A 12,555-nucleotide genomic window follows, 5' to 3' on the forward strand; every position below is an offset into this window, starting at 1 on the left:
TAGTAGTACTAGTACTACTAGTACTACTACTACTACTAGTACTAGTAGGCCTAGGCTATTTCACTTTTTCAGGGAGTGCAGAAGAGACATTTTCTGTGCTACCCTAGTCATCTTCTCTGATGAACAGATCGTTGGTACTTGCCTGTATGTTAAGCAAATGTTGTGGCAACAAGACTACGAGTACTAACCTAATTTACTATGACGATTTAATCATGACGGTGATAAGATTATTTGTACATCTCACTCTCACGTAGGGCCTACGCCAAACTTTCTCTAAACTCCTCCACATGTAAACAATACCTCGCGAATACGCTCACGACGTGCGCGTTGTTCAGTAGTTGAAGTTAAGTATTATGTATTCAAATTTAGAGACATTGTAAAATTTAGTTTTACCTATATTGTTTCGACATGGTTTTATATAATCTGACTTGTTGTTCTATGAAGTAGCTACCTTCCGTTACAAGAAATATCATAACGTGGCAGGTAATCGTACGATTCTTTTGGCGTCGTTATTAGACTGACCCCTGTCATTTCATAGCATCGATACAACTTGTAATAATGCCTAAGCAACGATGTAGAGGTCTCGTCCATAGCGTTGTAGAGTAGACTGACACATTATATACGCCGTTTATGGCACCAACTTTGTCGGCGTAGCCTCGGGACTACGTTGACGTTTGGAGTCCGTCTATTGGACAAGTCGCCACTCACGCCATCCGAATATCACGCCTCCATTTCATTGATTACCGTAGTTGTTAAGAGTTTGTCTTCATCGGCAAAAGAATTAACCGAGTGATGAGGAACTGATACTGCGTTGTAGTCAGGTAGGCCTAATACGTGTATTCAACATATAGAGGCACTATATTCACTTTGATATCTGGATGGAAATGTAGTCAGTGCCACTGCGTTTGTAAATAGTTATACTTATAACTTATAAGTTATAGTTATAGTACAATGTAGCTGATGTGCTAGTTTAGTACTGGATAAAATAGCGTTTGGATGCGCATTGTGCGGCTTTAATGTTGGTGTAATTAGTTATATTTCCACTGTCAGGTGAGACTATATTCAGCTATATTTAGTTTTTCTAAGCAAAAATCTCGCAATACACACTTTAAACCTGAGTGGTGCGACGAGGCTGTCGACATGCTTTGCAGCTACAGCCTACAGACTACAGTGACTTATGTGTGTCAACTTGAGACAATTATTATTATTTACTGTATAATTCAACATGCTATATTACCTAAATCTTCTTAATATTATTGTATCCCCCGCGACGAAGTCGGCGGGGATACTATCATGGTTTCATGTCTCCCCAGCCGCCGCCGCCGCTCGGTCCGCCGCAGAGAATTTTCCTTCCGCGCTCGACCCCTAATTGACCTAGCGTGACCAAACTTGGTATACTTACACATCTTGGGGAGAAGGTGTGCAGAGTACCAAAACCAAGTCACTGCGACCTTTATTTGACCTTTACCTTGACCTTGATCATATTTCCCTTCCGCTCTCTAACTCGGCCCCTAGTTGACCTAGCGCTACAAAACCTGGTATACTTACACATCTTGGGGAGAAGGTGAGCAGCGTACCAAAACCAGGTCACTGCAACCTTTATTTGACCTTTACCTTGACCTTGATAATATTTCCCTTCTGCTCTCTAACTCGGCACCTAATTGACCTAGCGCTACCAAACTTGGTATACTTACACATCTTGGGGAGAAGGTGAACAGCGTACCAAAACCAGGTCACTGCGACCTTTATTTGACCTTTACTTTGGCCTTGATCATATTTCCCTTCCACCATCTAACTCGGCCCCTAATTGACCTAGCGCTACCAAACTTGGTATACTTACACTTCTTGCGGAGAAGGTGAGCAGTGTACCAAAACCAGGTCACTGTGACCTTTATTTGGCCTTTACTTTGACCTTGATTATATTTTCTTTCCGCTCTCTAACTCGGCCCCTAATTGACCTAGCACTACCAAACTTGGTATACTTACACATCTTGGGGAGAATGTGTGTCGCGTACCAAAACAAGGTCACTGCGGCTTTTATTTGGCCTTGGTCATATTTTCCTTCCACTCTATAACTCGGCCCCTAATTGACCTAGCGCGACCAAACTTGGTATACTTACACATCTTAGGCTTTTATTTGGCCTTGGTCATATTTTCCTTCCACTCTATAACTCGGCCCCTAATTGACCTAGCGCGACCAAACTTGGTATACTTACACATCTTGGGGAGAAGGTGTGTCGCGTACCGAAACCAGGTCACTGCAACCTTTATTTGACCTTGACCTTCATCATATTTCCCTTCCGCTCTGTAACTCGGCCCCTAATTGACCTAGCACGACCAAACTTCGTTTACTTACAGGGGGGTGGGGGGTAACCTTACATCTTGGGGAGAACACGGGGGATACATGCAGTTGGCGACAACTGCCCTTTCTAGTTTTAAAACAGTATATACTGATCGTTTGTTAACTACCAGTGATACTTTATTGTTTACATCCAAACGTGAAATGCGCGGGGATGTCAATATATGTGCGAATTACTCCACAGCCTTGCGCATGTGAACAGTGAGCGTGCCGTATGACCCGTGCAATGGTGTGCATGTAAATAAATCCTGGCCAACACAATGTGAGGTTCACTGCCACTGGCCAAAAGTAAGCTCCACCCACTTCTTATCGATTTTTGGTATGCCAACACTGCTAGTCTGGATTCAGGAACCTGTGCTAACCTGTGCGTCCGAATATCCCACGCACGTTTCTTGAATGCCAACTAAAGTTGTGCGTGGTGAGGTGTTCTACATTTTCACCTGCGTACGCATTTCTTCTTGAATCCGGCGCTGAGATCACTAACTAGTGCATGCTGCTAGTTGCATGCTGGGGTAGAAAAGTGCATGCTGCTAGTTGCATGCTGGGGTGGATTTTCTACGGGCCCATCGGGCCTGCTAGTATTAGAAATTTCAGGCCCGAGCCTTGAAATACGGGCATCGGGCCCGCGGGCCCATTAGGATTTCAAACCCTGTAATAGACGGTTGGTCTGTGCATTAGTTTTATCAAATTAAATTGGAATGTTCCGGTTAGCACTGTACCTTGTATTGTAAGACGTGTACACGTAAATAATTGTGTTACACTTACAACCTGGTACTGCTTAGTAGAGTTCTTGAGCGGTATTATGCAAGACAAATAGGAATAAGTCTTCTTCCCTTGAACAGGGTCCTTTCACTCTCAGCTAAAACCATACGTCGCTCATGAAACTGAGCGTGGTTACATGTGGTGACCTGACTCGGTGACTGTGGAAGTTGAACAACACTACCCAAGTCAGTGTGACAGGGCGTTTACTTGATTGTTGAAAAATTGATGATTGAATTTGGTCAATGATTTGTGTTCCCAGCAGTTTTACAAGTAGTGGGATCTAGAGCAAGCCACTGTTAGCGCATACAATATATTGGTCCATCATTCTGTTCTGCAGGCACTATGATATATTCATTATTATTTATCCTCGTGTGAGATATTACCACGTCAATATTTTTGTTCACAGAATAGCGAGTGTGAATTATGCCATTGTGAGTAGGTTGCGTAGTGGTTGATATGTACTACGTCAAGACTCAAGAGTAGATAATAACACAAGAGTAACACACCCGATTCCCGCATTTTAACCGATTTTTCTCATCAAAATTTGCCACCAATAAAAAAGCAAGTGTATACGTTCCTCAGCTTATTATGACCACTAATCACTCACCTTCGTGATACTGATATTCGTTTACATATATTTGCTAGCATATTGCTGTAAATCGTAATCTTGCACGAGCTGAATTCGCACAATTTACCTCTATTGTGTGAGGTGTTAAGACAAAATTTGAAGCTATAGTGGCGCCAATATTTAGCAACGGACTGTTTCCAAATCATTCGTGCCCCGATAGGGGTTTAATGTACTTGATTACCTGCGCGTGCGTAATGTGATACTTACTGCAAACTACTACAGAGAATATTGTTATTATTGTATTAATACTTATGTAAGATAGTATGTCAATTTCTTGTGTTGCGATCACAATAACTGAGCGCGTCTCGCGGTTCCTCACGAGATCAAAATTGGAAATTTTGATTGTCTCTCAACCCTATCGGGGCACGAATGATTTGGAAACAGTTCGTTGCTAAATATTGGCGCCACTATAGCTTCAAATTTTGCCTTAACACCTCACACAATAGCGGTAAATTGTGCGAATTCAGCTCGTGCAAGATTACGATTTACAGCAATACGCTAGCAAATATATGTAAACGAATATCAGTACCGCGAAGGTGAGTGATTAGTGGTCATAATAACCTGTGGAACGTATACACTTGCTTCTTTATTGGTGGCAAATTTTGATGAGAAAAATCGGTTAAAAATGCGGGATCGCTTCTTTATTGGTGGCAAATTTTGATGAGAAAAATCGGTTAAAAATGCGGGAATCAAGTGTCTCACTCTCGTGTTATTTTCTACTCTTGACTACGTGTAACCTTGTTTACACCAATGTTCATCAGTAAGTGGGAGGAAATTCATGATTGAATCTAGGTGCTTTACATGCAGTTTCATGCTATTTATTTCTGATTCTTCGTTTTCACTTTGATGTATTCATGTTGCCTTACTATCTAAAAATTATACATTTTGGTCTATTACAGCACTTTCACCATGGCACAGTGTAGCAAGTTGCTTCTACTAACTTTCTTGGTCTCTCTGAGCATCCTACACTGCAACACTAAACCGTTAATGGTCAAGAATGCAAACGCTTTCCAAACTGACTTCTATCGTCCGCGGCACAAAGATGGTTTCATAGTTAGGATGGAGAAGAAGATTGTGGGAGGGATGGAATCTTCCCTGGCGGGTGTGTTCGAGTCATGTAGCAGCTGTAAGTTGGCTGCCGACTTGCTCCAAGAGTTGCACAATAAGCACGGCGACGTTATGTCAGCGATGGATTGGATCTGCACACACTTCCACATAGAAACGGCGGAAGTCTGTGAAGGAATGAAGAAATTATTTAAGGTAAGGTCTATTCAGTCGATTAAACCAACATCACATTAACTGTAAATTCATGTGCACGTCTAACTGTTTTGATGAATTTTGTAGTGATTGTATAGAAGTTTGTAACTTCAGACGTGAATGGCATGTCATAACCTCTGTTGAACCCACATGGGTTTTATGCATTATGCATAGCAGGCCCAGGTCATCAGTATACCCACATGTAAATTGGTAATATAAGGTTTTCTGTGTAATTTTTTTCCAGGATGAGATGGATGCGATCCTTGAATTGTCTCTTTCATCTAGCCAAATATGTGGCATCATTGTAGGACCACAATGTTCGTCTGATGCTGACCCATTCCAAAGCTGGTCAATCGATCTGCCTCATACTAAGAAACCACCAGTTGAACCAATTCCAACACCAAAGGTATAACCGCACAGTATGTCTTAGTGACGTTTTGCATCGGACTGCTTAGTACGATACACTTGAGTTGTCAAAAGGGTTACGTAGTAGAAACCAGCTTTATGCCCCATTAATAAACATACCGTTATAATTTTAAGATATATATAGTAGTTGTTAAAATATAATCACATCTAAGAAAAATTTATTTTATGATAAATCTTATTTGTTTAACCTGTTAGCAACAGTTTTGACAATTGATCTGGTGTTTTTTTTTCGAGGCTAACACATTGAGATTGATTCACCTTTAACCAAGACACCTAGTCCAGTTGTCTTAACTAACATGTTAAAAACATAAATTTATTATCAAATAAATTTACTCTTGTATGAACATGAAATCTGGTGAAGTGCTAATTTCAAGTTGCTGTCTGAATTTGTATTTGTTTATGTACAGATGCTAAGCAGACTGTGTAATTTTCATCGTCAATAAAATCGATTTAGTGTTTTGTTTATGAAAGTATGCGATTGCTCTTGTGCTGTTACAGCCAGATGCACCCAAGCTTCGAGTTCTGCATCTGACAGATATACACTTCGATCCGTTCTATCTACCCGGATCCAATGCTGAATGCAACCACCCTCTCTGCTGTCGGGAAGGATCCCCGAAAGCCGGATCTGAGGGTGCGGGAAAATGGGGCGACTATAGGAACTGTGACATGCCGATGTGGACGTTACAAAAGGCGTTGGAGCACATCTCCAAGCATGAAAAGGTATGATGGACCTGTATCGTGTGTTCTGTAAATGTTCACTAGTGTGAAACTTTGGCTAACACATATAAATGTTAGGTATTATTGTAGTACTGGGATTAACTAACGCAGAAAAGCGAGACACTGACAGTTTTGCTGTACGTCCTGTTTATAGCATATGTATCACGCATATCAGAAGAGAGATAACGATTTTAGATGATTGCTTTTTTTAACTTTTGACTGTGCACAGTCTATAATCACCGTACACACCCTGCAATAAATGAGTATGCCCAGTGGAATTCCATTTGGTAATGATGCATAACATTCACAGTGCAGGACTTTCTCTCCTTTCAGTTTGACTACATCATGTGGACAGGGGACCTACCACCGCATGATGTCTGGATGCAGACACGTGAGAGTCAGTTAGCTATCATCCGTAATGTAACTGAGCTGATGCTGCAGTACTTCCCTGGAAAACCCATCTTTCCTGCACTTGGAAATCACGAAGGAAACCCAGTGAACAGGTACAAATCCTATGCTGTTGAGACGGTATTCGAATGAACCTGTTTATGAAATCAAAGGCAAGGAAACCTACTGTATATGTGTTAGAGCTATACATCCTAGGGATGGTTTAAGCTATTAATGTTTATTGATTGCAAAAGAATATATTCTTTAGATGGATACTAGGAGGGATGCATTCTGACATCCATCTTTCAATAATACATGTTTGTGAACTCAGGGTAATGCTGTTGTGTGTAATACGTTAACTTACGCACGTGCACACGTACGCATGCATGCACGATGCACACGCACGCATGCATGCACGCATGCACGCGCGCGCGCATACAGGAAAAAGTCAGAAAATGAACTTAATTGTAGATAAGGTAAATTTTGGCAAAAAATGTGTTTAGCCTATTCGACTAGGTGAAGTGGAAGAACTATGTGAGCAGTGGTTAGATCGAATATTTTTTTAACTCTGCTGGTAATCTTTATCCAGAAATATAGTAAAATTATCACCAGGTACTCTGTCCACTATGTGCATTTTCTGATGTAACGTGATGCCAATTTTCTTCATCACCCATGTTACAGTTTTCCTCCAGACTACGTCACTGGGAACGATTCCATGGCTTGGCTGTATGACGTTCTGGCAGAGACATGGACAGCTAGTTGGCTTCCTAGCAGTGTCAAAACCTCTGTCAAACATGGCGCCTACTATTCCATTCAGCTGGGCAAGAAACTTAGGCTGCTATCACTGAATATGAACTACTGCAATGACATGAACTGGTGCGTACTATTTAATATTTTAGTCGTGGTACTGCAAAGATGTTTTTACACTGAACAGTGTTCTTAATCAGTCTAAGAGGCTTTTGTGTTTAGGTTTGTTGATTATTTAGTAGGGGGCACGTATGGGATGCATATATTATTTGGTTATTTTGTCTGCAGGTGGCTGATGATAAACATGACTGATCCTAATGGAGAATTGGCCTGGCTCATTAACCAACTACAGGATGCTGAAAATGTCGGCGATAAGGTCAGTCATTAGACATCGGTTGATGCTAAAATTTATTCAAGTGAGAAACATGAATATACTACTGAATGTTCATTTTTAGCTCACCTTACACCGTTTCACCCACATGTTTGAAATTGGGTATAGTTGTTGTTACTGCTATGGGAGAGATTTGAACGTCCTATTTTGGAGCACGCCAGTCGACGTACTTTCGAGCCACGGCAATTTTTTTGGCAAAAATGGAAATTGCCATTAGTCAGTTCAGGTTCAACGGATTTTGCTCATTTTTGGTATGTGAATGAATAAGGGCTGGCCCCAAAACGTATTACAGGGGTTTTGATACTTAACAAAAAAGCAAATAAGTTTGGTTTTGGCAATTATATAGCATATCATTTAGATACGCAGATAACAGTCTGGGATGCCACACTCGTCTGGTTCATTTTACAAGATTTCATTGACAATATCTTTAATGCAAAATTGGTATTTCCTCTCCACCCTGCCGATAAAACGTCTATATTAGAGTAAAGTTTTACAAAACATGTCGGAACGCAGCATAACCTATTTATTTCGAACGCCATCGCTAAGAAACATCAAATAGGGTATAGCGCCGTCTACCGTCACAAATTGTGATTCATTTTGGTTTATAAATTATTATTGTGATATACAGATGGCAACCGTGTGCTACCGCATAGAAAAACTCATACGAAGTAAACACTTCCATGCAACCAATTAACCTTTGACAAAAGTTGTGTTATGGGCAGGAAAACACCATTGTCACGTGGTATATAGCAGCTACGTGGAATAAGCGTATCCTCTCAATCTTACACGTTACACATCGGGAGGTCCGCTTTTAGGCAGTGCCTAAATCTGAATATTATAAAAACGTTTAATAGCGATCATTTAGGTGTAATGCCATCACTCGCCTACATCTCAGACTTTCACATCTCAAACATTTATTTTCACATAAAAAATTACACATAATTATCAAGAGTATATAATGGGAGTCCATATATGCTCTTCGTTTCTATAATGTACGTCGATGGTTGCTCAATTAAAACTGACTTCTTCTCACTCACTCATTTGTGTCCTTTTTTGTGGTGAGCTACAGTGTCATTGACACTTTCATATTATTTATTGTCATTGTAGTAGGCCAGCAAGGTAGCTGTCCCTGGAGCTACGATAATGTGTTTAATCATTTTTTTTAGTTTTACTTTGATTTTGAATATAGTTCTGGACAGTACTTTAATTTTTAGATGTGTTCTGTCAAGTTGGTCATCCAGTAAACTAATAAATCTGTAATTTCAGGTCCACATTATCGGTCACATTCCACCAGGAACGAATGACTGCTTAAAAGCGTGGAGTAACAACTACTATAAGATAATTAACAGGTAGGGCTTCCGACCATTTGGGAAACATACTGTAATCATACTGCACTGAATGCATAATAGTAATCTGCACTTGTTTCGTCCATTTATCTAACATGGAAATATGAAAGCATGCCGTCCTTAAGTAGCCTATCTACTAGTTAAGTTACTATTTCCCAGCGAGCCACACCGCATCGCCGAGGGCGCAAGAGTCGTTAGTAGCTGCCTATTGTTTCAAGTTAGGCAGGTTATGGATTCGTTTGGCTGGCAACAGAATGGAGAATAGTGTCGTACGTTTTAGTCTGTATCTCCGGATTGCGGGTGTGTACGAGGAAACGATTTCGCACGATGCTAGGCGAATGTACTGTGTACTGTGTACTCAAGTTGGTTGAGTTACGCGTAGTGAATCGTAGGTATTCTAAGGCTAGTAAATGACGAATTTCCCATGTTTATTGAAGTCACACTCCTTCCCTATTATCCACTTCTGATACCATGTCACATAAGGAAATCGCTGTGAAGAGATTTAAACATGCCCCATCTGCCCCTGCCCTAATGTTGGATGTCTCCCACCATCCTGTAGGTACGAGAGCACGGTGAGGGCTCAGTTCTTCGGACACACGCACCGCGACCACTTCCAGCTGTTCTACGACGACGCGGCGGGGGATCTGCCGCGGCGCGCGACCTCCGTCGCCTACATCGCTCCGTCGCTGACACCCTACACTCAGATGAACATCGGCTACCGCGTCTACACACTAGATGGCGCTCACGCGGCGAGCTCGCACATCGTGCTCGACCACGAGACGCGAGTCGCCAACCTCAGTGAGCTGAACCGCAGCGACGGTGGTGACGTCGAGTGGCAGCTCGAGTACACGGCACGCGACGCGTACAAGATGGCGTCGCTGCGGCCGAGCGACTGGGACGACCTCGTCGATCGCATGGAGAAGGACGACGACCTGTTCATGCAGTACTTCAGGTGAAAATTATATATCTATATATATATATTTTTTTTTTATATAATATTTAGTTTTTATATATATATATATGTGTATATATATATATATATATATATATATATATATATATGTGTGTGTGTGTGTAATATATAGATCTGTAATTTTATTATGTGGTGGTAGTGTTATTGGATCTTGCTGGGATGGATTGTGGTGCATGTATGAAACGTTTGTGGGGTTATATGTAAAACGTCACATGGTCAGATGTTATATGAAAGCTGTCAGTATGAAGGTACATTTGTTGCTGCTAGAAGGCTATTATAATCTGTGAACTGTATACTATGGTAATCCCTGCCGCCGATAAACCAGTTACACGTGGTACCTATGCTTGGAGAGAAAGTTAATGTGGAAATTTGCCAGCTGTAACTGTATAAATATACACCGAGTTCCCCTTGCTATTTGCGCACTGAACGTTTGTTTGGTTGTTTGTAGGTACAGTTACAAGCTACACAGGGACGTTTGTGACAGTGACTGTAAGAAAGCAGAGATCTGTTTGTTGCGTTCTGGCAAGTCGTGGAGTGCAAAGGAACTGTGTAGCAAAGGCTAACATCATCACATGAGGCTGATTTTATTCTACGTTTTTACCAGGCGACCTACCCACAGTTTCTTAAAACGTTAATAAAATTTCGAGTTAAGTTAACCGATCAGGTTTTGGTGGACAGTATAGATCGTTACTGTTTAACACTAGTAGCTCATAGTCACTTAGACTTCAAGCGTAAACGTAGTTTTGGTACATATGATTGGCTACTTCTTAGTCCCAGCAAAACATCGCCAAAGGATGAATTGAGTGTTTGCATACACCCTCTCCTGTGCCAACCTACGCTTTCGTTATTTTGCTTTCTACTTTCTACTTGATAGTATGCGATTTGCAAAGTGGTGCTTGATGTAATTCTTGTGAACTTATTGCTTTTGTTTCACATGTCTATATTGAGATAGATAGTGTCACTACGATAGGTGCTGGTGACCGTATTAATGTCACCTGTGTTTAGATTTTATATCACAGACAGACCATGTGTCTAGTGTGTGTGTGTGTGTGTGTGTGTGTGTGTGTGTAGCGTATGCACAAGAAACGTACCACAAATCTGAGGCTGTGATATATTATACAAATATGGTTACTGAATTGAAGTAAAAATCCTTTTTGATTTTTACATCTGTTGTTACATAATGTACGTCATGTACTCACAGAATTTCGTTGTCTTAGATGTTTGTGACACGCTATTTGTAAACATCTAAACGTGTAGTACTGGAACAGAGAGCGTGAGATGTGTTTTGTAGTTTGTCATACTTTTCCTATGTTGAAAACTAAATGAATATTGCGGAGACCGTTTAAATACTATTATTCTACACTCGTGTGTATTTATTGGAGATCATCGTGTAGAAATATTTGTAAATTCTGTATATATGTCTAGCAATTAATTGCTTGTTTTTTAATGAGTCACTTTGAGGGCTGGTCAAAGCATTTATCGACAGTGAACGAAGAAAGTCGTATAAATCACACGTACGTCTATATGAAGGCAAGCTCGCGTTGTTACGTTCTCGTGTGTGGTGCTCTGATGGTGGCTACTCACACTGGTGGCAAGGTGGTGGCACGGCAGATTGTGGCTGTTGCACTCGCACTGCGTTCAAGGGAGGTTGCTAGTTCGCAATTGACCTGTGAGCGAGATAACCTTAGCTATTGCTTCTATGCCAAGCAAGACCATTTAATACGTACTATGTTGCCACGCTTGTCTTTTACTTGTCTTTTAGAACGTCCTATCACGACTGATTGGGCAGAGCTGGCTGTCAATGACGCTAGCCAGAGAGGTCAGTTTGCTTTCACGGTAGTGGCACTTGCGTACTTGGGCGTACGTCGACTTTGTTAATCAACAAAGTTTTTGATGTATCACTGTTACCGCGTCTTCGCGCGTGTGCAAGATTTTGAGTAGCAGAATTTCAAGGAATCGGTGATGGTCACGGTTGATGGTCGCATTCTTCCGTGTGTTACGTGTGCGCCCGAGAGAGGGAGCCACTGTATGCAACGCCAGAGACAGAGAGCTGTGCTGGAATACTTGTGTCCACGTTTTGTTATCGTTGTTATTCACATAAGGTCGTTCACACAGTCGTAATTCGTTTGCCTGTTGTTTACGCTCACGAGTGTCGCTTGGAGATCCAATACACTTTCGATCAAACGCGCCATATATCGTTCGTGTGACCCATATGGTGCGTGCGTGGACGTAGTTATTTTGCCTATCAGTTGGGATTTGAGGAAATGCATGGCGTCGCATATACGAATGCGGCTCATGCCTCATGGAATTGTCCCAAATGGTTTTATATAAGTTGGCACTGTCTCCTGGTCTCCTAAGAAAGGTGTTCACCAGAACCTTTGTCATTGTTAGATAAAGGTATGGGAAACACTCTGCTAACCTGAAAAGTAATTGTGCATTATCCACAAGGGGGCACTAGTTAACGAAGTAGTAATGCTCATAGGGTCTATGTCCCCCAGGGTACTGCCGGAACGTACCCTGGGTACGGTCTGGTATACCGGAACGTACCCTGGTCACTATTTG

The 12,555-nt window shown here is 41.5% G+C and overlaps 1 protein-coding gene and 1 long non-coding RNA gene across 2 annotated transcripts in view; one reads left to right on the plus strand and one right to left on the minus strand.

The window, feature by feature from the left end:
- LOC106817557 overlaps positions 1 to 289 on the minus strand; it is a 12,521-nt gene extending 12,232 nt beyond the window's left edge. The window contains exon 1 of the long non-coding RNA XR_001395074.1: positions 189 to 289. This is a non-coding gene — a long non-coding RNA (uncharacterized LOC106817557). The remainder of the gene's footprint in view (positions 1 to 188) is intronic.
- Positions 290 to 700: 411 nt separating this feature from the next.
- Positions 701 to 10,643, plus strand: LOC106817556 (sphingomyelin phosphodiesterase-like). Its single transcript, XM_014822231.1, has 10 exons — positions 701 to 821; positions 4,649 to 5,009; positions 5,251 to 5,412; positions 5,931 to 6,152; positions 6,483 to 6,652; positions 7,218 to 7,412; positions 7,572 to 7,659; positions 8,941 to 9,023; positions 9,580 to 9,972; positions 10,442 to 10,643. The coding sequence occupies exons 2-10, from the start codon at positions 4,659 to 4,661 to the stop codon at positions 10,554 to 10,556; spliced, it is 1,779 nt and encodes a 592-aa protein (XP_014677717.1). The 5' UTR covers positions 701 to 821; positions 4,649 to 4,658; the 3' UTR covers positions 10,557 to 10,643.
- Positions 10,644 to 12,555: the final 1,912 nt, after the last annotated feature.

This window comes from Priapulus caudatus, unplaced genomic scaffold, assembly GCF_000485595.1.
Source record: "Priapulus caudatus unplaced genomic scaffold, Priapulus_caudatus-5.0.1 Scaffold1767, whole genome shotgun sequence".
Lineage (NCBI taxonomy): Eukaryota > Metazoa > Priapulida > Priapulimorpha > Priapulimorphida > Priapulidae > Priapulus > Priapulus caudatus.